This window comes from Protopterus annectens, chromosome 8.part0 (genome assembly GCF_019279795.1).
Source record: "Protopterus annectens isolate FY-2018-M chromosome 8.part0, PAN1.0, whole genome shotgun sequence".
Lineage (NCBI taxonomy): Eukaryota > Metazoa > Chordata > Ceratodontiformes > Protopteridae > Protopterus > Protopterus annectens.
Window position 1 is genome coordinate 1,093,100,336 of NC_056741.1, and position 25,825 is coordinate 1,093,126,160.

Below are 25,825 nucleotides of genomic sequence, written 5' to 3' on the forward strand. Positions count from 1 at the left end.
AAAACTTGCCACATTCCTTCTGAAGTTTTTCCACCGAATGCATCACTCCAACTAGTTTTACATAGTAACTGTTTTGCTTCCATATAACCTGTTATTAATCTTCCATGCACTGGTTTAGATTTCAGTTTTGCAGAATTATCTAACAACAATTTAACTTTTATAACCCCATGATCACTGCATATCAACGGTGGTAAAACTTGACATGAAGTAACAATAGTTTCTTTAGGAACACAAACAATACATAGCATGTTCTGTTACCTGGTAAGCTTTTTTACGGTCTGAAGGAATTGTTGTTCCTGAACATATATTGTGAATTATTTACATACCAATATTGTTGAATCTATATTATTTCAGTCTGTTTCAGGTAAACTTAAGTTCCCAGCCACTATTATTCTTTCTTCCTGTGTTTCATTCAACAAATGTGTGAATTCCTCTAGGCCATCAGCACTTGACTTTGGTGGTCTATACACTCCAACAACAGTTATGTTCCAGGACTGCCTTTATTATCACAGTTACACAATGTACACTATTGATGTTATCACTGAACATGTAATATTCACAGGTTGCATAACAATCTTTAGTCCCCAGTTTTTCTTTTCCTATCAGGTCAAGCCAAAGAGATTTTCAGGTGAGCCCTGGAAGTGACTCAGCAGCAAAGAAAGAGCTATAACTAGCCCCTATAGATGCACATATGCATGTAAGTTTGCATCTATATAGGTACACACATGCATGTATGCATTTATTTGTTTGTTTATTCATTTTTCACTATGACACATAAACCACACAAGTTTGAATATCCTCAAATTATAAAATTACAAAGTGACCACTCACCAGTGGAGTCTCCCCTGGATTCTGTGCTGTGGCCTCTCCTGTTTGGCTTCTACTTTTCTGAAGTAAAAGCCAATACCAAAGGGCTCTGGCTGAATAAGTTTGCAGATGACTGCAAACTAAGAGCAGTCACTGAATCGCCAAATCACTTAGCCATCCTGCAGGAAGGTTTGTCCCAATTAAATAACTGGTGCCGAAATCATATCCTGAAACTAAATGCCAAAAATGCATTATTGTATCCTTTGGAAAATCATCTAGCCCAGGAACTACCACATTCACAATATGCCCCAAAGAGCTGACCCAGCTGTTCAGGATTTTGAAACTTATGTGGACAGTGATGTAACTTTTGACCAATATGTGTCCATTGTTGTAAGAATGTCCTTCAATATTGCATAGCTTATAAAAAAGAGATTGCGTCTAGATCTAGGGATGTCATTGTTCCCCTTTACTCAGCCCTCATGAAGCCTGTCATTGAATATAATGCCCCCTTTGGCATGTATCTGTACAGACACATCCAACAACTGGAACACCCACAATACTTTACTACAAGGAGACAGGGCCTAAGCAACATGTCCTACAAGGATCAATTCAGTGCCCTGTCACTATACTCAGTATCCTACAGATTGACTATTTCTGGCATACAATGCATCCTGCTACCCATTACTGATGGATTTACTGCACATGAGCAGGTCAAATGACATCAGAAATATATGTTCTAGGGATACAAGCATCTTCTGCTACATCAGCAGAACAATTTGGAGGGACAGATATATCTTGCAGAAGATACTGCTGCTATGAAACAGACTCCATATAAAACAAAGTTCATCCCTGTTAATATTCAAGTGCAACTTAGATCTACGGATAGGAAACAGAAAATTTAATCCAGGACTGCCCTCTGTACCATGCTTTATCCCATGCATGGCACACCTTAAATTATCTGTGATATAATCCCAGTTATTCTCATTAGGGATAGCATATAATTATCAGACATGGGATGAATAAGGCCAATCTATAACCAAATGTGATAGGTTATTTTGAGCACAAAAAAGGAAATTAGTGTGGCTTAAAATGGCCCGCAAGGGCAGCTAGCCTAGTACTTACCTATGAACCTATAATCTCCAGTTTTTTAAGTTATTGATCGCAGACAATAATAGTATACAATGTGATTTCTTTTATTGATGCACTATCACAAATGCAGATCTAAACAATGTGGAGTCACAACCTGTAATTTTACTCATTGAATGAGTTTGGTGTAGAAAAAGCAGTATTCCATTGTAACCTTTTGTGCATCTGTCACAGTATGTTTCAAATGATAGATGTCAAAGTGATGATCTTATGCAATATAAGTGTAGTAAGGCTACATGTCATTTTCATTGGCTTCCCTGCACATGCTCAAGGGAAAATTACTGAAGCTTCAGTAGCCTGCAGAAAAACAGATCAGCAACATAATGCCGAATCCTTTCTTCCATCAGAAATCATTGTCGTGATTTCTAGTTGTACTCTGTCAATAATTCAATTGTCATTGGAGATTTCTACCATCTTCAAGTTGGCGCGAACATAGAGTTGGTATATTTAAGTTGAGGAGGGATGTGGGTATAGGGGAGCTTGCCCCCTGAAAAAAAAAGAAGAAAAAAAATAAGTTATTCACACTTTTGGTTTTTAGGCTTTTTTGTTCTTTTTGTTCTTTTGAAATGCCAACTTTCAAGAAGTCAGCATTTCACAGTAGAACCATTTTCATTCAGTCTGTTCTAAGAACAGAACAAATAATAAAAGGAAAATGATCTTGGCTTTGTGTCAGTTATTTAAAAGTTTTCTTGTTCTTCTCATTAATGCTGTACATGAAAAAAGGATAAAAAGGACCTTAAGGTCAAAGTTCTCATCCTTGGGTTAAACAAAAAGATAGTACGAAAGCTACACTCAAAGGAAAATAATATAATACAGGATCAGCACCACAGCAATTATTTGTAATAATGCTAGTTACTTCGAAACAAATGCAAAAGTATATAACAAATTACAACATACAATATAATGACAATAGTATTCACAGCTCTGCCTCCTGTTGCTTTTTATGTAGGATCCATGTTCCTTGCAGGCCTTACTTATGAAGTATGCCATAATGTATATATGGGTACAGCAAGGCATAAGCTATAAAAGTGCTATGTTGTATACTTTTCAAAACTTGCTTATTTATCTTATGTAAATAGATGAACTAGAATGTAATTTTTATGGCATATTTGTTGTTTGTGTTTATATGTTTTCTTTAATGTTCTCATCTGAATACTAGTTGGCAAAATGGATGCATACATAAATAAATGAAAAAATAACATAAAACAAAATAAAATAAAATAAAAAGAAGGCTGCACTTGTTTGATATGGTTTTACATTCTGGAATTTGGTATGCAGTTCCCAAAATCCGGGCTTTTCCCTACTATGTTAGACAAGTCAATCCTTTTACATTATGGAATTTGATATGCAGTTCCAAAACTCCTGGCTTTTCCCTACTATGTTAGACAAGTCACTCCAACCAAAAATAAACAACTGCCTACAAAATGTTTTTTTTGCCCTTGATGCCACTACTGTGTCTTTTTTTTCTTTCTTGATCAATTCTGGCATTTGTTTACTGCTGAAGCATTCAGGTACATCAAAACTACTGAAAATGATGATATCTGAGTCAATATAGAACTTTCTAAATAATTAAAATACGAGGTTTACTTACTTACAAGGTTATAAGCCTTGCTTAGGGATAAATCTGAATGTCTGAATTTTACATTAAGTATATGTCAGTGTTAATATATTAATTATTCTAGTGCTCTGCAAATTAATTTGAGTACTAAGGCATTTACCAAGTAGACAGAAATGTATGATATAGCAGTACTAAAATAACCTTGATGGCGGATTATGTAGATGGCCAAGATGTTAATGTTTTTAATCATGTTAAACTACAATTACTGCAAAAGCATTCAGGAGACAAGACGAGATGGAACTTGTTGTCGTTAAGATGCTACCTACATGGTGAATATGCAGGAAAACACATCCAAATTGCAAACAAACAAAACGTTAACCGTGGTGCATTTCATATATAACATTGCATTAGACAATAAAAGTAATATTAAAAAAAAGAAAAAGAAAAACGCAGTAGCAGCCTTCTGTCTAATGCCACTAAATGTAATTTATTTATACCCCACTGACTATCTCCCAAGCAACCCAAGTTCAGTTAATGGCTTGAGTTCCTGTTGGATCTGTCAGGGAAAACAAAAGAGACTTTGCCTTTTTGCCTTTCTTAGACAGTGGGAACAGAGATGAGAAACTTATCCAAAGTCTCAGTGCGGACTGAGGCTCAAATGAGCTGCCAGGCTGGAAGACTGACCAGCTCTGGGAGGCATTTGGATTTATGCTCCCCATGCCATTCCTTACTGGCCATCTAATTTCTTGAAGGAACATTAGCACATAGAAGGGGGTTGAGGTCATAGCTGTACAAGACAGCCTTTACAAGCTGCAGTGGTGGCTTCAAAGGCTGGCTTGTTTATTTCTTGAAGGGGACCCATCATTGTCTGAGTGGGACCTGGGAGAACCCACAAAATAAAACTAACCACAGATAAGGAGAAGGAGGAAGACAGGGGAGGGACCTCATGGCACCCTGTAAAGCACAAACAGATATACCCTACTGGGAAAAATTATGTTTGCCCACAAACTGCATATACTTTTCCATTTTACAGCACCATACATGTATATAACTTATGATGTGCTATATGACAGACTTTATACAGAGTTTATAATAAAAATGTACTACGTTCTTCCCTAAGCAAACAATATTTAATTTCTTTCTACAGAAATTAAGACTATTGCCATAGCATAATAACTGTCAAGTATGCAGAATCCCCCTAGTATTGTAATAATTTTGTATTCCCTATTTTAGCTTATTCCAGCAGGAAGATTGTTGATATCAGCTGTGTTAAGGCCTGCTTGAATTTGCTGCAGAGGACTTTGCAGTACACTTCTTAACCATAGCTGAGTGAAAACACAGTTTAACAATGAATGAATTTATTATTTTTTTATTTTTACATTTGTTGACCGGGTTAGTCTACCTGGGCTAAAAGCCCTTTTTCAGCGGAGGCCCAAGGAGAAAAGATCCAGAAGTTACTCAAGTATTATATATACAATTTAGTATAAAAGAGTGTAATAGAGTAAAGACTGATGAATGGAGCAGAACAGCTACAAAATCAAAACATTATTTTCAAATAGGTACATAATAGCATCAGTAAAATACATAAAAAACAGTGTAAAACAAATATATATACAAAGGGATGAGGATCCAAGGTACAGTCAGAGGGTTAGTACATAAAGAATAGGTGAATACATAAAAAATAGAAATATACAGAAAAAGGTCAGCAATGTTTGATTTTCAGTGTAAGACAAAAGTATATACAAAGAAGTATGCAAGCTTATTCAACAGTGAGGGGAAAGACTCCCTAGCACTATAGAAAGTGGGAGTGTAGTAATAGTTACGGGTGTAGATGAGATGGGGGAGTTGGAAGATATAGTGGAAGGTAGTCTAGGTGCGATCATGGCATGGGCAAGACCATGAGTAGGTGGGATTTTAACTCTTTTTTTTTTTTAAAGAAATGGCTGTTGGTAATGGAACATATGTGAGGGGGTAGTTTGTTCCAAGTGTCTGCTAATGAGTGGCTATATAGGAGTTTGCCAATATTCTTCTTAGGTGTGTATACCTTGAGAAGGTTCTGTTTTGAGGTTTGGAGGGCTCAGTTTGGAGTATAGTAACATATAACAAGAAAGATATGGGCAAGAGGAGGTAGTTAAGAATCCAATGAGTTATGTACAGCTGAGGTAGAAGGAGTTGATGGTGGAACTCTGGCCATTGGAGGCATTTTGAGATAGGCAGTGCTGAGATTGGTAGGGTAAATTAGCAGCAAATTGAGCCACTTTGTTGTATATGAGCTCAAGTTTAGTTAAAAAGTTGGATTGAAGGTTGGTGAGGATAGGAGCAGCATAGAATAGAGCGGGAGCAGAAAAGCCTGAACAAGGGTGGGTTTGGATTTTTGTGTTTATATAGTAGTCCTAGCTTCTGGTAGGTAGTTTTAATACTCTGTTGCATATGGAGGTCGAATTTGAATTGGTCATCTATTGTCACACCAAGGAGTTTAGTGTGAGTTTTGACAGTAATTGCAGTGTTTGTAGGGATGTGACAACTGAACTGAATATTAGAGTTTCAAGTGTTTTAGGTAGAAAGTGGAGGAGTTTGGTGTTCTTAGGGTTAAGCAGAAGCTGATGTGAAGTTATCCATTTTTTGACAGAGTGCAGAGGTTGTTGAGAGATACTGTGTAAACTATTGAGATTGCCAGAGCAGGAGATGATAGCAGAGTCATCAGCATATTGGCTAACAGTAAAGAGGGGTCATGAGGTGAAGAGGAAGCTAGTAAAAATATTCAAGAGAAGGGGACCAAGAATGGAACCTTAGGGTACCTCGTTTTTTACAATAAGGAATGGAGAAAAATATGATAGCCATTTGGCAGACTGATATCTGTTTATGGTAGAGGCTGAGAGGTTTAGGTTAGAGAGTTTGGATAGAAGTATAGGATGGGAGACAGTATCAAAGGCCTTTCAGAGGTCAAGGAACAAAGAGGAGACTAATTTATTTTCATCACGAGATGTGGCAATAGTATGGGTGAATGGTATTAGTGCAGTAGATGTGCTGTGTCGAGGGCAAAAACCATGCTGGGTTGGGGTTAGGAGATTTTCATGTAACAGATGATTAAGGAGCAGTTTGCGTACACACTTTTTTAGTATTTTCTAGTATTTGAACTAATTCATATTCTACTGTATTCAATTTATTAAACTGTCATACCACAGATACAAGGCCTCATAAAGTTAGCAAGTATTTTTATATGTGGCAAGTCCTTTTGTATCCTCCAATGTGGGGGGCTTTGTCCCACTTTGACTAACTTATTTAAAACCATGCTGAGACTGTGGTGCTTTGAGGAAGAATGCATGACTACAATTCCCTTTTCATCATGATTTTGTAGTTTTGGGAGTTGTTACAAATACATCTGAGGAGTGTGAGGCCAAGCTGTGTTCATCAGGGGTTGAGAGGACTAGGTATTCTGAAAAAAAAAACATAGTTCTCTTGTTGTTTTTCAGTTTATTATGTTCACTACAGACTATACTCCTTATTCAAAAGTTCATCCACTTCATGGAAGTACAGTTTGCTGAAAATATGCCACTGAACTGGGCTGTGACGATCTAATCCTACTCTATAACTATCTTGTGAATATGATATTCTCGATGCTACACTGGGTATCATTTTTTTTAAACATAATATTGTCAAAAAGTAGCAGCTTAATCATACTATTACATCAGTCCAGATCTCTACTTCAGAATTCTTTCTTTCAGTTTAGGGCTGATAGACAATAGAATAATTTACTGATGCATATTAGAAGTGCTGGAAGTACTGAGCCTTTTAAGAAGTCCTTACACGCTTGGTTTAAGAATACAGATTTTTACCTGGTTTTATCTTTTAGCAAACTCATAAAACGCCCCAGTAGGTTTGAGTATGTAATCCATAACACTGAACATGGAAGATTCTCTAATACTTCATGCTGGTTTTTCGACCTTTATTAAGTCACCATACAGTGTGGTAAAGTTCCACCCCAAGCCATTATCAAATAATTGTGTCCTTGGCCAACAGCTAATACACACACACACACACACACACACACACACACACACACACACACACAATGTATATATATATATATATATATATATATATATATATATATATATATATATATATATATATAGGTTCATAGGTTGATACTAGGCTATCTGCCCTAGGGCATTTACAAGCCTAGCCAGAGTGTGTTTGGCTTTCGCCACCCTTTTAAATGAGTGTACTATACCCTTTTAAGGTTAGTTTACTGTGCCTCTGTCTAGCAGTGATGCAGAAGTGATCCCCAGGGTAAGCCTACGATCTCCCATCCACTCGTCAAGATTTCTCTTGAAGAGAAGCAGTGAGGGGCTCTGTCTGACATGGACTGGAATTCTATTCCAGAGTGATGGGAGCCTCTGGGTTATAAATCTGTCCCTCCAGCATGTTCTATTAATTTCTGTGCTGAGGTTTAAGTTCCTTGAGAGCGTAGCTGTAAGGATTTGGATTTTCTGATATAGGGCATGTCCATTAAATCTGGGTTTGACATGGCTTTATACGTCAGGCACAGGTCGCCTCTGAGTAGGCGGTATGCAACTGAGTATAGCTGGAGTTTCTTTAGTTGGGCAGCATAGGTTATCTGTTTGAGTCCCTTGATCCTCTTGGTGAGGTACTTTTGTGGTTTTTCCAGTTGCTGCAAGTGTCGGGTATGGTACCTCCCAAATGGGGCATTGTATTCTATTATGGGCCTGATGAGTGATGAGTAGAGGGGCACAATGACCTCTCTTGATCTAGATGTGAACCCTTTCGTGATAAGGTGGGCTATATAGAAGGTCTTTCTAACCACTTTGGTGACGTGATTGTCAAAGGAAAGATTGCTATCCACTTGGGTCCCCAAATCCCTAATTACTTCTTCCGTGCTTAATGGATTACCACCTATGTGTAGGGGATGACTATGCACTTTTTGGCATTTAGCTTTAGGCCATGATTCTGGCACCAGTTATCCATCTCTGTGAGACCCTTTTGGAGGATGTCTGTGTCAGTTGGCGAGTCGATTATGGCACCCAGTTTGCAGTCGTCTGCGAACTTGGTCAGCCATAGTCTTCCAGTGTTAGCCTGTACCTCAGAGAAATATATACAGAACAAGAGAGGTCCCAGGACAGAGCCTTGTGGGATGCCACAAGTAAGTGGTTTAGAGTCTGACATGGCTCCCGCAATTCTGACCATGTGGGTTCTATCCTTGAGCCAGTTTGCAACCCATCTTATGACATAGGGGTTGATATTTATGCCAGAGAGCTTATTTATGATGCCCGAGTGGGGTATTGTGTCAAAGTCTTTTGCAAGGTCCAGGTAGACTGTGTGGACTACCTTCCCTTCATCTATGGCCTTGTTGACTGTTTCAAAGAAGTCAACCAGGTTCAGGAGGCAGGATCTGCCCTTAACAAAGCCAAATTGGGTAGGATCCAGCGCCTGCAGGTCCCCAATGTCTTTGTTTATGAGCTCCATGATGATCCGCTCCATAGCTTTGCAGACCAGGCTAGTCAAACTTATGAGGCGATAGTTTCCAGGGTCCGTTGAGGCACCGCCTTTGTGGAGTGGGACCACTGTTGCTGTACGCCATTCCTTGGGTACGTATCCTGTACTAAGGCTGAGGCTGAACAGTAACTTTATATGAGGTTTTAGCTCTTCTTGGAGCTCGTGTAGGACGCAGCCCGGGACACCATCCGGTCCCATTAATGCTGTGTTTTTTGCCTTGGAGAGGGCAGCTCTCACCTGAGCATCTGAGATGTCAGGGAGGCGACTCCCTGCTGGGATAGATATTTGTTCTTTTGGGGGGGAAGTGGGGGAGAAGTTTGCCCTGAACCTGTCTGCCAGGATGTTGGCTATGTCTGTGGGTTCAGTGTATTTTTTGTCATTTTGGATTAACTCTGAACATATCTGGGAGTTGCCACCCAGGTTTCTAACATAACTAATGAAGGCCTTGTGATTATCTTTGGTGTCCTGTGCAGTTTTTCTCTCGAAGCTGGCCTTGGATGATTTTTTGAGGGACCGTAGTTTTTTGCTAGTACTGAACAGAGATGCCTTCCCTTTTAGGGATTTAGCTCTATCATGTAGTAGCTTCCTCCTTTTGTTGTAAAGCTTATTTATGGCTGGGGTCCACCAGATTGGATGCTTGCCTTTGGAGGACTGGGTCTTGGTTTTATTTGGCATTGCATGATCCATGCATTCCTGAAGGTGTCCATAGAATGTGTTTATAAAGGTTTCTGCAGTTTGGGCCATAGTTTCCACTGGCCCTGGGGCTTTGAAGGATATCACCTCGGTTTTGAGAAGTGTGAAGTTAGCTTTTGAGAAATTTGTCACTGTGGTTTTCTGGGCTGAGGGTGGAGTCGGGATGTGGATGTCCAGTGAGATTAATTTATGGTCCGATCTTACCAATGAGGGGTATACTTCTGGTGTGGAGCATAGAGTCCCCATGTTGTTGATGATCAGGTCCAGTATGCTTTCCCCTCTTGTGGGAGTGGTGACTAGTTGTTCCATAGCATTTGAGTTTATAAATTCAAGGAACCTTTGGGCTAGGGCGTTGGGGCTTGAGTAATGCTCCTAGTCTATGTTTGGGTAGTTGAAATCACCCAGTATAATGGTGTTTGGAGAGACCTTCATATTCTCCAGTGTTTTCAGGAAGGCCAAGTGAGGTTCCTGAGTTTGGGAGGGTGGTCTGTAGCAGGCTATAAACTGAAAGGCAGTTTTGCCCACTGTTAGTTGCACGTGGATGGTCTCTGCTGCTTCATGCAGTGCCACTAACCTGGAGGTGTGAGTATCTTTGATGAATATGGATACCCCCCTCCTTTTGTGGTTCAGTCTGAGTTTTGAGGCTGAAAAACATGGTATGAGGTATAGCCTGGTAGTGCTGGGCTGCTCTCGGGAGCCTTGAACCAGGTTTCTGTTACTGCACAGATGTCGATATTCTCTATACTGAGGAGAGCTTTGAGTGTGTGCATCTTGAGGTTTAGACTTCTGGCGTTGAGTAGCGTTACCCTTAATTTCTTTTTCCCTGTGCTATCTATGGAGGCGGGTTTGTCCTTCGAGCCTTGCCTAAAAAAGGCACTATGGGGGTGGCAAGAGCCTTTGCCAGTAAACGAAAGCCCAGGGGTGACAGGTGCAAACCATCCCTAGTGAAGTAACGTGGCTTGTCGAGCATGTCATCCCAGGCTGACAGACACTGGATCCCCTTTGAATGACACCAATACTTTAGCCAATTGTTAAAATCGATCATTTTGTCTTTATACTGTGGCATCATTCTTGGTGAGGGTAAGATGCTACTCAAGGTCAGGGTCATACCGGTCTGGGCTACATGATCAGAGAGCTCCTCTATGTCTCTTTTCATGTAGTCCAGGGAGGTATGTCTCAGGTCATTCACACCAGCATGGACAATGACTGAGTCATATTTGTACTTGCTTTGGAGTGATCTGAGTGCTTGTGTTATGTGGCAGATTCTGGTGCCTGACAGGCAGCTTACTGTGACCCTCTCCTTGTTCAGTCTGGTGAGTGGGACGTCAGTGTGCCTGACAATAGAGTCACCTATTACAAGTGTATCAGGTGTGTTGTTTAGCCTTAAGGGCTGTGTTTGTTTGGCACACTGACTTTGTGAATTATGTGTTACACGTGTTTTGTTTTGGGGTAGCAGGTGCTTGAATGTCTGCTTTGGAGGTCTCTGCTGCTTAGGCAGATTCTTATTTAGAGCCCCCGAATATGTTTTGGTGTGTTTATGTGTTTGGTTAGACATTGTGGTAGGTCTGAGACTGGATTTGTGGTGTGTGTGGTTACCTTCTCCTCCTGACTGACTGGGCCAGTACTGAGTCAAGAGAGCTCAGCCTCCAGTTTGGCTATATGGTTGCATCTCTCACATATATTTGAGCTTGTTGGGAGGAGGAGAGGGTTGTCTGTGTACATGAGGCAGTTGTAATATTGCCTCATGATTCCCAGATTCACCAGCTGGACTGGAAAGGAAACCAGCATCTGTCCTTTGGTCAGGCCAGAAAAGTATAGGTAACTCCTTTATAACTGATCAAAAAGGACCAATAGGGGCTGAGTGCTCAAGGGAGTATCTAGGGATGTAGTGCTTTTGGTTTATTAGTGCTAACATATAAACTTGCTTATATGAGCAAGTGCAAGTGCAGGGCTTTAGATAGAAAATAGGGTCCTTATTTTAAGAGTTAGAGCAGTTCTAAGGGAAAAAGTGAAGAGTAGACTTTGTGGAGCCGAAAAAGATTTAAGCCCGATTAAGCGGTGCTGCCCGATGCTGCGCTATGTGCAAAATCGTCCAAAGCCGCGCCAAAGCGGGTTTTATACAGGGGGACTTGAAAGAGCTAGAAATGAGCCCAAAACAGCCAATAAACTACAAGATTCTTGTGCTGGGATCACTCCTCCATGGACAGATAGGCTGCTCAAAGCTCCCCACTCCCACTGGTGAGCAAAGAAGCTTCCTTCTATCCAAGTAAGGAAATGGGCAACACAGGAACTATCCAAAAGTCCAGAATACAGCAAAGCCTGTATTAGGGACTATTCTAGGTCAGGAAAGGCGGGAAACAAGGATTTTTTTTGTTTTTTTTTCTTTTTTTGCAAGACAAACAGCAGAAAATGCAGTAAATATTTAACACAGGCTTGCGCACTTGAGTGAGTAGCCTCAACAGGTAAATTCAACAACAAGACAAACTTTTAAAGTGCAGGTATAAATTAAATGTATAACAAGCTTTAAACAGGCAAAAGAGCAGATATAACTCGCTTTTCTATAATGTCAGAAGCACAAAAGTCAGCTACCTTAAAATTTAAAAAACAAAAATAATAAACAAAACAAATGTAACATACGTCCCTTACAGCTGTTTTCTGTCCCTGATAGTTACCTCCATTCTAAAGGATAAATACTGTAATGGATTCTTAATGGTGTTTATTCTGCTTTCCCAACTGTGAAAGGACACTAAGTTGTGTTTATAGGATGTATTCAATAAAAAATACTATTGTCTCCTTTACATACTGTTGGGAAGACGGTGGGATATGGAAGAGATGAATGTGGTCAAGCAGGAGCACAAAACAGGCTGGAATTCCAAGTATAGAGCACATGAGGAATGATGTAAGTAAGTGTGGATAAAAGACTTTGGAAACTGAATGCTCTTTGGTGAATAAAGTAAATGTAATGATGCATGTAGGGGTGGATGTAAGATTAAGTAAATGTTTAAGGTGGAAATAAAAAGGACACCAGTAGGTGAATTACTGGTTGAAGCATATAAAGTGAACTGGTGGGGAGGAACACCTAGAGAGGAGTATATTGCATATTGTCTTGGGGCAATATAGTGGCTAAAGCTTACCTGTTTGGCTGGTTAACATTATTTCAGGGAAGCAGGAATTAAATATAATGAATGATTAGTGTATACAATATATTAGCAATCTACTGAAGGGGATAAAAAATTAAAAAGAGACCTTAAAGGATACATTAGAAAGAAATAATCAAAACAGAATGAGACAGATTTGTAAAATGTATGGGTAACAATATAACTATATCAGTATGGTGTTGTCTAGCTTTCATTTTTCTGCAAGAACAAGGAAACGATGTATATAAAGTTGTGTTATACAAAAATAAGTTAATAAGATTGTTTAAAACAACCTAGAATTGTTTTCCTGAATAGATAATGTTGATTTGCCCTCAGTATAAGTCTTAGCAGTTGAAAGTAAGTGAGAAGCTCTCAGCAGCATATAGTCAGTACATTAGTAAAATATGTTATAAGTTGAGGCTGAATGTAAGATGAAGGTTGTAATATTTTTTTTCTTTTACAACAACAAAACTGTTTGTTATTAAAAAAGAAATAGAGAAAAACAAGCCAAATGTCATCTTGCTACAATTACACTAGATAAAAATCTCAGCAGTGCAAAATAGGCAGGATAAGGATCTGAACCATTGTATGGGGCACAAATCTAATTAAAATGGATTCATAAAGACATTTACAACTACCATTCACCAGAAATTAAAATTCCAACCTATTACTGATTGATTTACTGCACATCAGCAAGTCAAAGGGCATCAGGAATACTTGGTCTAGGCATCTAAACCTCTTCTGCAGCATCAACAGAATGATTTAGAGGGAAAGGTATATTTCACAGAGGATACCACTGCTGTGGAACAGACTCCCCAGCCACATAAAACAAAGTTCATCCCTGTCTATATTCAAGTGCAACTTAGATCTATGAGTGGGGAAAAAAAATTCCCCCAGGACTGCCTTTTGTACTATTAATGGCACAGTGGTACAGCGGTAGCATTGTCACCTCCCACCAAGAGGTTCTCTGGTTCGATTCTTGGCTGGAGTGCCTTTTGTGCGGAGTCTGCATGTCTTCTCTGGATTTGCATGGGTTTTCTCCAGGTACTCTGGTTTACCCCCATGGTACAAAGACATGTATCTGGAGTGTTTCTCCCCGGGCCTCTGCTGAAAATTGGCTTTGTTCCAAGTCAGACTTTCCTGGTAAACAAATGTTAAATAAATAAATAAAATAAATATTAATGAACAGCTCCTTCATGCTTTATGCCATACATGGGTCCATTCAAATTATCTATAGTATAACCCCAATTATTCTCATTGTGAGAAGTATATAATTATTGACCATGGTTTGGTAAGGCCAGGTTATTTTGAGCACAAAAGGAAGGTTAAAATGGCCGGCAAAGGCAGCTAGCCAAATACTTATCTATGAACCTGTAAAAAGAGGTGAATAGCTTCAGTTAGTCAGTAGTAAACAAACTGATGACTAAAATGCAACAAAATAATAATAATAATAATAATAATAATAATAATAATAATAATAATAATAGCAAGTATCTGGCTCTCCAATAAGCATAGCCAGCAAAGTAAATGCTATATGAACTCTTATATATGGTGCATAAAGGATACTTGCAAACTGTAATCTTACTTGTCTTTACACCCATGAAAATATTCCAGCATCTAGAGTAACTGCATAGTATCAACATTTCTAGATATAGCCAATGGAAGGCAAATTGCAACAGCAAACTAACTCAAGCTGAGCAGCTAAATTTCGAGAGGTTACTTCATTAAATGTTGTTGTATCTTTCAGCTTTTCCCGGTTAGGGGTCGCCACAGCGGAACTCCGGTCCGCTAATGACTGGCAGTAGATTTTTACGTACCGACTTACCAGGCCTGACGCACAATCTTCAACGAAGGTACGCCCATTCACGCATGTCTCCACACCGAAGACGCTTTAGCTGAGAATTGAACAGGACAACATCTTACTGTGAGGCGACAACGCTACCGCAGCACCACCACATTTAATAAATTGCCTAAATGTATCTTGCATTAGTAAATGGACAAAAGCTGTTACACGTTAGCTTGTTTAAACAATGTATATGGTGTTGTATTTTTAACTATTAGAAGGGAAGACTCAGCATCTTATTACAAGTCATCTGATTAAGGAATACATGTTAACTGTCCAAAGCATGCACTCAGGCATGTGCAAGAACAAATGATGTCTGCATACAATGTGAAAAAAAACTCTTCATACAATCTGAGAGACTACTAACAAAACATACTAACTATCATTACCATTAGGACCAAAACTCCACAGCGTTGCACATGCTTTTACCGCTCAGGCAGCTGCTCTTTGGCAAGCTCTCCCTGTCGACATTAAGGAAATCAGCACTAAATCCATCCAAAGCAAATGCTGCTACTTTAACACAGGACACCTAACGCAACAAACCATATCTATCTCCTTTCCACGGGTCTTCCCTTCTTTCACATTTACTGAAGGTTGACCCACTTTACAAAATATAGCCTTTCTATGTAACTAGTTTGAACTACTCTGTTATTGATTACATTTCTTTATTTGTTGTTTGTGAAATATTTTGAATTTCAACCAAGCGGAACCTGGAATTGGTCAATATTGATCAGAGCACTACCAACAAATAAACAAACAAATAAATAAGAACATAGCTGCATTGGCAGCATAGACAGTTAAAACCTTGACTACAGTCAAGGTCACCCAAATTCAAATAGCAGCTTGGCTGCTTGATGGTACAGAGAGGATGTACATGTCTATCCTGGTGCTTAGTGGGGTCTGCCTGTAGCTGATAATCCTTTCTCAATGGAGACCAGGATGAGTCTTCCTGATTGTAAGCCAGGCAATGAAGGTAAAAAGGAGGAGCATAAGTGAGTTAATGTGTGCAATGCTGCTTGCATCATGTTTGCTCTGTTCAGTTAGCCACTTCCTTCCTACAAAATCCACAAGCCATGCACCTTGCTTGCTCCTTGACTCCTACCTGTCACTAATGGGGGAGTGTCTGTCCTATAAATCAAAGACTGTGAGGTCATTTTTCACTGGAGAACAAGGGCCCAACTGCAGGGTTACAACAGGATTGTGACACTTCCTTCAAGCCGCAGAATGCATGGAAGAAGGTAAACCTGGCCATCTTAGGGGATGAAGATCATGAGGTCACTCTTTCCCAGGGAAAGGATAGCCTGCCTGCAAGTTCACACAGAATTCAGCTGTGAACTCCTCCCTACAGTAGGGGACAGTAAGAGGAAAAAATAGCTGTACAGAGACTTGGACCAGCATCAAAGTAAGGGGAATAGGAGAGACATAAATGCACCCATAAAAAAGAAGAGAACCAGACCCAGAACCATAAAAAAACAAAAGAGAAAGTGACCCAGCACAGAACACTGCAGAACTCCACTAGTGACTCACCTATTAAAGTAGAAGATGCCACTAAGTCTCACACTGTGCATATGGTTAGAGAGCCACTGAGTATTCCATTAAATAATGCAGGCATTACTAATTAAGCAGGTAAGTTCATCAGCAATAGCTGCATTGGTAATACTGTAGAATGCACTAACAAGGTCGAGATAATCATCATGGACAGAATGACGGCTATCAACAGTATCCGTCACACTCTGAAAAATGTAAACAAAGTAAGCTAACAAGACTAACCCTTCAAAAATTATACTGACTGGGACTGAATGTTTTTTAAGCTACTAATTTCACTGTTAATGAGACTGACTAAGACCAGCTTTATGATTTTGTAGATAAATGAGACAATAATTTCTAGGATCATTTACAATGCCACATTTATGTAGAAGTACCATAAACGATCTTCTCCAGGGCTCAGGTACATATCCTCTGGAGCGGCTGAGATTAAAAAGCTTAAGGAGGAGTACAGCATACTAGATGGTGATTTATTTGGAACATGAAATGATCTGACAGCATGGATTTTGTGAACTAGGGACATTAACTCAGTCTGGTGAGAAAAAAATAAAGAAAATGTGTCATTTAAATTGAGGTATAGAAATACATGGTTGGTGTGTGACTTATGAACAACAGGGGCAACAGAATGACTAGAAAGAGTATCATTGGTGAGCAAAATTATCAGTCTGATAACAGAAATTTAAATCTACGTGAAAGGAGTATGTGTGGGTCTTAATCAAAAGGTTATCACATTTACTGATGATTAAGAACTTGTTATCAGGGCTGGTGAGTCTGAAAAGGTTAAAAAGGAAGGAACAATGCAAAGTCTGCAAAGTAGTTTGTAGTAAAGTATTTTGGTTTCAACACTGGATGGAGCTAACAAACAACTTTTGTAGCATATAAAGTCATACAAGCTTCGAAAAGAAAAATTGCCAAGGACTCCAAAGATAACCACAAGACATTCTTCAGCTACGTCAAGAATCTAAGTAGCAGTTCTCAGATCTGCTTGGAGTTAGTGCAGAATGGCACAAAATACACTGAACCGACCAACATCGCCAACATCCTGGCAGACAGGTTCAGTGCAAACTTCACCTCCCTCTCACCCCCAAAAGGGCCCATAACCATACCAGAAGAATGTAGTGCCCCTGAAATCACAGACACTCAGGTTAAAACAGCCCTCTTCAAAGCCAAAAACACAGCATCAATGGGACCAGACGGTGTCCCAGGCTGCGTCCTACATGAGCTCCAAGATGAACTAACCCCTCACCTAAACACACTGTTCAAACTCAGCCTCTCCACAGGCTACATGCCCATTGAATGGCACACAGCAACGGTTATTCCAGTCCACAAAGGTGGAGCCATAACAGACCCTGGGAACTATCGCCTTATAAGCCTGACTAGTTTGGTCTGAAAGGCTATGGAGCACATCATCATGGATCTCATTAACAGAGACATTGGGTACCTCCAAACACTGGACCCTACCCAGTTCGGCTTTGTTAAGGGCAGATCATGCCTCCTAAACCTGGTGGACCTCTTTGAGACAGTTACCAAGGCTATCGATGAGGGAAAGGTGGTCCACACAGCCTACCTAGACCTCGCAAAGGTCTTTGACAACATTCCCCATTCAGGTATTATAGACAAGCTCACCAGCCTGAACATAAACCCCTATGTCACGAGATAGGTTGCCAACTGGCTCACGAACAGAACCCACATGGTAAGAGTAGCAGGAGCTAGGTCTGACTCTAAACCGGTCACAAGTGGTGTTCCTCAGGGCTCAGTCCTAGGACTCCTCCTGTTCAGCATATACTTCTCAGAGGTACAAGCAAACACAGGAGGACTATGGCTGACCAAGTTCGCTGACGACTGCAAACTAGGGGTTATAATTGACACTCTATTTGACACAGACATCCTCCAAAAGGGTCTCACTGAGACAGATACCTGGTGTCAAAACCATGGCCTCAAGCTAAATGCCAAAAAGTGCATAGTCATCCCCTTTGGAAAAAACAAAGTACCCACAAACTACCACAAAGGTGGTAGCCCCCTAAATATGGAAGACGTAATAAGGGATCTGGGGACCCAAGTAGATAGTAACCTCTTCTTTGATAATCACATTGCCAAAGTGGTTAGAAAATCCTTCTATGTGGCCCACCTAATCAAAAAAGGTTTGCATCTAGATCAAAAGAGGTCATTGTGCCTCTCTATGCATCACTCATCAGACCCATCATAGAGTACAATGCCCCATTTGGGATGTACCTTACAAGACACCTGCAACAGTTGGAAAGACCACAGAAGTACCTCACAAAGAGGATCACTGGCCTCAAACAGATGCCCTATGCAGCTCGACTGAAGAAACTCCAGTTGTACTCGATTGCATACCGCCTACTCACATGTGATCTCTGCCTGACATACAAGGTCATGTCCAACCCAGAATTGATGGACATGATCCACTTAAGAAAACCAAATCCCCTTGAGCCACATGCTCTAGGGATCTAAACCTCACCACAACAATAAATAGGACATGCTGGAGGGATAGATTCCTGTCCCAGAGACTTCCCATGCTCTGGTACAAGATTCCAATGTACATTAGGCAGAGCTCCTCACTAACCCTCCTCAAGAGAAACCTTGACGAGTGGATGGGAAACAGAAAGTTTACCCCGGGGATCACTTCAATGGCTCTACTGGACAGAGGTACAAAGAACTAATCTAAGGGGGTGGCGAAAGCCAACACATTCTGGCTAGGCTTATAAATGCCTTAGGGCAGAATGCCTAGTACCTACCTATGAACCTATAAGTAATGCTGTCCCAATCATAGTCCCATTGCTGCACTGTAGAACATGTCTCATCTACTGAGAAGTGAAAGATTCAGCAATGCATGTAATGGTACTCAGGGATGACGCCTATGCTAATGAGGTCCATTAGATTCCCTGTACACTGTTCTGGAAGGTAAAGTGCCTAGTACAGTTATTCATAAATATCTGTACTAGACAATATCTGTGGAGAACAGTACACAAATTGCATAAGTGCATGCAATAGTTTAGCTGCATGCACCCAGATAATTTAATGAAAGAGAATCTGCACAGAGATAAGCAGACCAAATTCAGCCTGCTACTCAGCCAGGTAAGGAAAACATTAAAGTGTGTGTGTAGGAGAGGATATACAACTAGATGTCCATCTGTGTTTCTGAAATGTGTGTGTGTGTGTGTGTGTGTGTGTGTGTGTGTGTGTGTGTGTGTGTGTGTGTGTGTGTGTGTGTGTGTGTGTGTGTGTGTGTGTGCACGTGTGTGCACGTGTGTGTGTGTGTATGCGCGTGTGTGTGTATGCGTGTGTGTGTGTGTGTGTGTGTGTGTGTGTGTGTGTGTGTGTGTAAGGCAGATGATCACAGCCTGACATGACTTATGGCTGGTATTGATGGTGGGATAGTAGATACAGAGTGTGCTGACACTGGATCTGTTTATGTCTTTGTGTGCATGTGTCCACATGTGTGTGTGTGTATATGTGAGTGTGCGCGAGTGTGTGTGTGTGTGTGTGTGTGTGTGTGTGTGTGTGTGTGTGTGTGTGTGTGTGTGTGTGTGTACTTGCATGTGAATGTGTGAATGTTTTTGTGCACATGTGCTCGAGTGCTGCTTGTGTCTGTGTGACTTTGTGACTTTTACTATCTGACTATCTGACATGGGAGGCTAGGAACAGAAGACAGTAATCAATATTAAATTTCTCCACTATCTCCCTTGTCCAATAGCAGCAGGAATAAGTTCACCATATGGAGTGTGTACATGTCCAAGCATGTAAATGCTTATGTGCCTGTCTGTCAGTCTGTCTGCTGGGGATGTGCCTGGGTGTGCTCTGTTAGGAATCTCCATTACTTACTAATCGAGGATGTTAAGGTATGCAACAGTCCAATTTTTCAAAGAATTCACAGTCATGCTAATTCTCCAAATTCTTAGTTATTAAGATACACCATTACTTGGAATGTATATTAACTGTGGATCACTTCATTGTGAAGTAGCAAAACCCGGTTCACCTATGCAGCACAAGTTATACTGCTATGTATTGCTTCTATGAATTCCAACTGCAAAACTCATGCACCTAGAACAGAGGAAATGGTCATCTCACTATGAGATAAATGCCACAAATGAAACAAAATGGGGAAAAACACAGATGCTTGCAGAGCAATGTACCCCACAGCATACACTTTTAAAAAAAAATTAATTTAGTTTGTTCACTAAAATATGTCAGCTTTAAGTGTTAAAAACAGTGGCTGTATTTATTGCATTATTCATTATCTTAACATCTGATGACATAAGAAGCCTTGTTCTACATGAAAAGAAACCGCATTTTTACCTAAATAAAGACTGGTTTGGTACAAACTGCAGTTGCATTTCTAGTTATCAGTGTGTCATCCTAGTTCTGAATCGATTAATCTTTGTTTGCACACTGTCTGTCTGTGTTCAGTTCATTTAAAAAGACCAAGCTCTATATGATGAGCATAACTGTAGAAATCAAACTCAGATTCAAAGAGTATATTTGCAATTGCTGTAATGTGCAAAACAGTGCTATGGAAGGAAGTTATTACAGCTCAGTGTAGGTTTCTTTTGTGAAAATAACTTCAAAATATTTTTGAAGTTACAATGACTAATTAATAACATGAAAGTCAACACTTATATTTCTTATATCTGTAAACAAAATCACTGGCAGTAATAAAGGGATGTTTTTATGCAGGCAGTGTTTTTCCCCTCCTGTTTAAAGTGTAGATGCAGTACACAGCTTGCTGGAACATTTAATGAATGTTTTTTTTCCTGCTTGGGCTAATGTTATGGAAGCAGACTGCAGTTTATCATGTGTTGCACTTGTTCCTGTTGATACAAATATAAAATATCCCCAAACAGCAGGAAAAGGCAAATCAAAAGCTATTTCCTTGCACATGTAAGCTTTTTTCATTTGTATTCATGCACTGGCATATCTAATCCACTCAAAATCCTTTCTTTCAATGTGGGTGCACAAGCCCCTAAAAAGCATTTCCACAAAAGATTTTTTGACCATTTTCTCCTTAGAGTTTGCTTTTTTCCCCTCTCCCCTGCATTAAAAATGCCAGATATATGCAGCCTAAAGCTGGGAGACTAATTGCAAACATTTCCTGCATGAGAAACTCTTCCACAGATACATGCCAGCAGTAACTTAGAAAAAAGGGCATGCACGTAGTCTGTCAATATTTCTTTTACTGAATTAGGACAAACATTGACGCCTTCTGGTATGTTACGAAGTTTGTTTGCAATGCACAGTATTATACACTTAAGGTACAATAGTGATATATGCTGAAATGCATTCTAGCTAAAATTTGTAACTTAAGGATATTAGGGATGAACTGCCACTCTGCAAAAAGAAAGTTAAGAATGGGAGTTAATATGCAATACTATAAGTCCATCTAGACTTGGTGCATCTGTTCTGGGGTTTGTTTCAAGCCCAGGTTTTGCAATGCAATTGACCAGGGTACTGCAGAGATGGCTGCCCACAAGGTAAATAAACAGCCTGAAATGAAGGTACAGGTGTCTTACAGAGTTCTGTCCTCGGTCCTTACTTGTTTAGTGTGTATGTCTCTCTGGCATGATAGCTGATATGTAGAGACTAAGGCTTACCGAGGTATCTAATTATTGGAAACTGGGGTGGTTACCAAATATCATTCTGATATTCAAATTCTACAGCAAGGGGTTGGACCAAACAAATGTTTGGCATGTTAATTACTCAACACCAAGAAATGCAGTAGAGTTTTCTTTGCCAAATCTAGAATCAGTACCTCTTAGCATCTAGATACCATTCCACGTAAATCAAACACAGTCATCATAGTTATCAGGGACTTGGGTGCCTATGTTGATAATAACATCTTTGACCTTCATGTCTTTCACACTTTAATGAATCCTGATGCCTTACATAATTGTTGACTCATGCTGTTCTACAAGGTCCAGAGAAGTTATAATTCCATTTTGTACTGCCATTATTTGGTTCACCATTGAATATAATATCCCCTTTGGCATATACCTTTTTAGGTATGCAAATTAACTTGATACCGCAATATTTCTTCATCAATCAGATCTCATGTTGCAATAGTACCCTGGCTATTCTGACAGACTCAATGCCCTGTCCCCCTGCTTTGTAACATACATGATCATGAGGGGTGATCACTGCTTAGCTGCTTCTACTATAAATAAACAAGCATTGTTGAACTGCTTCACTTAAATAGAACCCTTGGTAAAGCAAACACTTGTTCTGGAATCCTAAGCCTATAATCCCATATCAATATCACCAGGTGGCACAAGAAATACCTAAACCAATGCACCCCTCACCTCTGGACTAGGGTGCCCATATATGTTAAGCAGAGTATTCCCCAGCAAAATTTAAAACAGTCTAGATAACTGAATGACTAGATTGGCTATAATACATTTTCTTCTGGGATATGTGGAAAAAAAATTTAATGTTGGGCATTGTTAGCCCCCCACCAGTACTGGATCTGCTTGGCCTTAAGCTTAGTAAGAACCTATGAACTTATGAATCTATGAACATATAGCTGGTTCAGGGACCTCACCAAATTTGTGAAAAACAATGAACACAAATCATGTTTTAAAAATCACTAAAACATGCTTCTTGCTTCTATGGCATGATTGCTGTGAAGTATGCAGAAAACAACCTGAGGTCAATAAAATATACAATTATCCTAGACAGGTATATTCTGTGAGTGGATAAATGACTGAACAAACAAAGAGGGGCTCTCGTCAAGTACACACCAGCTACATATCACTGACATATGTACTCAGGAAGAGAAGGAAGTCAGTACATAAAACTGTCAAATACACACCAGCCAGAATTATATACAATTATTTATATAAGAAAATAAAACAAAATTTATTTTAAAAATAAATAGTATAATAGTAATAAATGTTATCTGAATGTGGGGAGCCTTGGATTTAGTCCTAATGTAATGGTTTACCCCTGAATGCAAAGTCTTAGAGTACTGTGACATATATCATTATAAGAAAACCCAACATTCCCAACCCTCAGAAAAACTTAATTGCTTAAATAACGCTTTATTGTGTTTCTAAATTCATGGCATAGGTCATGTTGTTGTTTCACATAGTAAGCTTACAACTAGGTACAACAAAGAAGTTATCAAACAAAAGCAGAGGCTGTTTTAGCGCACTTTGCAGGTTGATTATTAGTCATGAATGATATAAAAGACATAATTTAGGTCAGGAATAGTTTATTTTCACATGGTTACACTTTAATGTGTAGAAATAAGGCTAGTTATGCTCTCTGTGCCTGTTAGAAACTAATGAAAGTATGGTGGTGCTTTTATTTTTATTGGGGCTTCTTGACTCAGATGCCCATTTTATACAAGAAAAGTTTGTCTTGAAATGCACTTAGCTATTACAAATTGTATATCACCAGTAAATCTATATATAAATCAGGTATGCACAACTTGAATTAAACAATAGCATGTTGAAAACTGATTGTGATAACAATGCACATTCTTATTTCTTCTTGTTAGATATCTGAACATCTGTATCATCCATAGTGCAGAATCCTTGGCACTTTTAATCATCAGCCAGTCAAACCCAGACTTCCTAAACCTGCGTAACAACTTGTTTGAGGTAAAGTCAATTTAGTTTCTTTCATGGCAAGTTTATTAGCATCCTCTGATGATTTGAGATAGGAATGTCACTCTGAAGTATAAGTGGAATTTATGACATTAAATTTGCAGGGATATAGTTCATGGTGCATTAAACCTGCAAGTTAATTAAAGTTGTGGTAACTGTACTGCTAAATTTTCCTCCACAGTATTACTCTATTTTTTTGTTGCAGTCATAGCATGTAATCTATTAGCTAATTATTCAAAAATAGCACTTAGAAGAAACTGTTGACTATGCATTCAAACTCTCATATTGATCCCAAAAAAAGATTCAGAAAAGGATATGATTTATTTGAATTTTAACAATGCTTACATAGAAACTAAGGTATCTGGTACAAAATATTAATTTGCGATTTGTGAAAATGGCATTTTATTTACAGCTTTAAGTGGTCACCGTTATCTGAGACTGTGGTGATAAAACAAACTGCATTCTGGTGACTGCCTATAGAGTAGGTAGCATTATTGTCTTGAATCAGTGAGTACCGAGTATTACATGTTGCGCTTGTTAAAACTGAGTGGTCACAAGCCACCATGCATAGACTGTGACACTGCCCAAAAGTACTCAGTAAGCATTCTTTCTCCCACAGCAGAATAAGTATAACCCACATGTCTCTAAAGGCACCAGTCAAAGATGCCATCTTGGAAATCCCTGTATAGTAAAAAAAAAAACTTTTGGAAAAGAAAACTGTCAGACCACCTCTAAAATATTAAACTACTACTCCCAAGCTGAGTCATTTCTATACCATTAGAAGCAGTAGTACTTTTTATATGAGCTGATTCTGGCATAGAGGGAGGGATCTATGACTGTGACCTGAATATCCTGAGTTTAGTTGGCAGGTTAGGTGCTGATGGAACTTGCTGGGGAAGGATTTGAAGGAACACTGACTATCAACTTGCCAATTCCTGGAGAGACTGCAACATAACCAAATGAACAACGTCTTTTAACATGTTTGCCATCAGTCTGGGTGAAAGACCTTAGAGTAGCTTGAGCCTTCTGCAATTTTTTATAACACTTTGACCTCTAAACAAGTTGTATGTATTGGTTTATATGCATAGCAAATGATTTATAACTGACAATGATACTGTTTTGGTCAAAGTACAGATGGGGAGAAGAGGTACTAATGAAGTCCCTTAACGCTCACCTGAAGAAAATATCACATAGGCTGACTTCCAAAGAAATTACTTTAATCATCAAAATTCAATAATTGCAAAATGGGAATAGCTATGATAAGTATTAGGCTATAGATAAATGTAAATATTTCTAAGCAAGAGGGACTGCCTGCAGCAATCCCAACCCCAGGGGTGTACTGAAGTGAGTTGGAAAGAGGAAGGGAAACCATGAGAATTTGGCATAATGGTTAAGGTATTTACTTTACAGATGCCAAGAGTAAGGTTTGATTTTCACATGGGGTAATTATCTAGGCTTAAAATAGTTCACAAGTGCAGTTAGCCTAGTACTGATCTATGAACCTATGCCATAAGCAGCTAGACTCTCTTCCTTGCTGACATAAAGTTTAAGCAGTAGTGAGCTAATATAATGTAGATGTGTGAACTGTGGTAATGTGCTTGCTCAATAAGAAATTCTTTTCTTTGTTGTTAAGGCCTATAGCTAGTAGCTCTAAGGGTGTGTGCAGAATTGTTCTTTTCCTGGCTTTTTTAATCACATCCTTTGCCCTGCATTAATGCAGGGTCATTGAAATCTGTCTTAAGAGAGTTTATCCCCCTACTATAAGGTTTGGAACTGACTGGAACTGCATATTTAAAGATGCATGAAAAAGGACTGTGGAGAACCAGACTGGATTTTATATAACAGGGGAACCTGTGAATATGTTGTAAAACCTGCTGCAAAGTGAAATAACAAGGGAGGCCAGAAGTCATTTATTGATATCATCCTGCAATACCACCTGTGTCAACAGACTTCATAG

At 39.4% G+C, this 25,825-nt stretch overlaps 1 protein-coding gene across 1 annotated transcript in view; it reads left to right on the plus strand.

Moving 5' to 3' along the window:
• LOC122808405 (nuclear factor NF-kappa-B p105 subunit-like) overlaps positions 1-25,825 on the plus strand; it is a 152,537-nt gene that overhangs the window by 14,540 nt on the left and 112,172 nt on the right. The window contains exon 2 of the mRNA XM_044079369.1: positions 23,760-23,862. Within this exon, the coding sequence (XP_043935304.1) occupies positions 23,760-23,862 (103 nt within the window). The remainder of the gene's footprint in view (positions 1-23,759; positions 23,863-25,825) is intronic.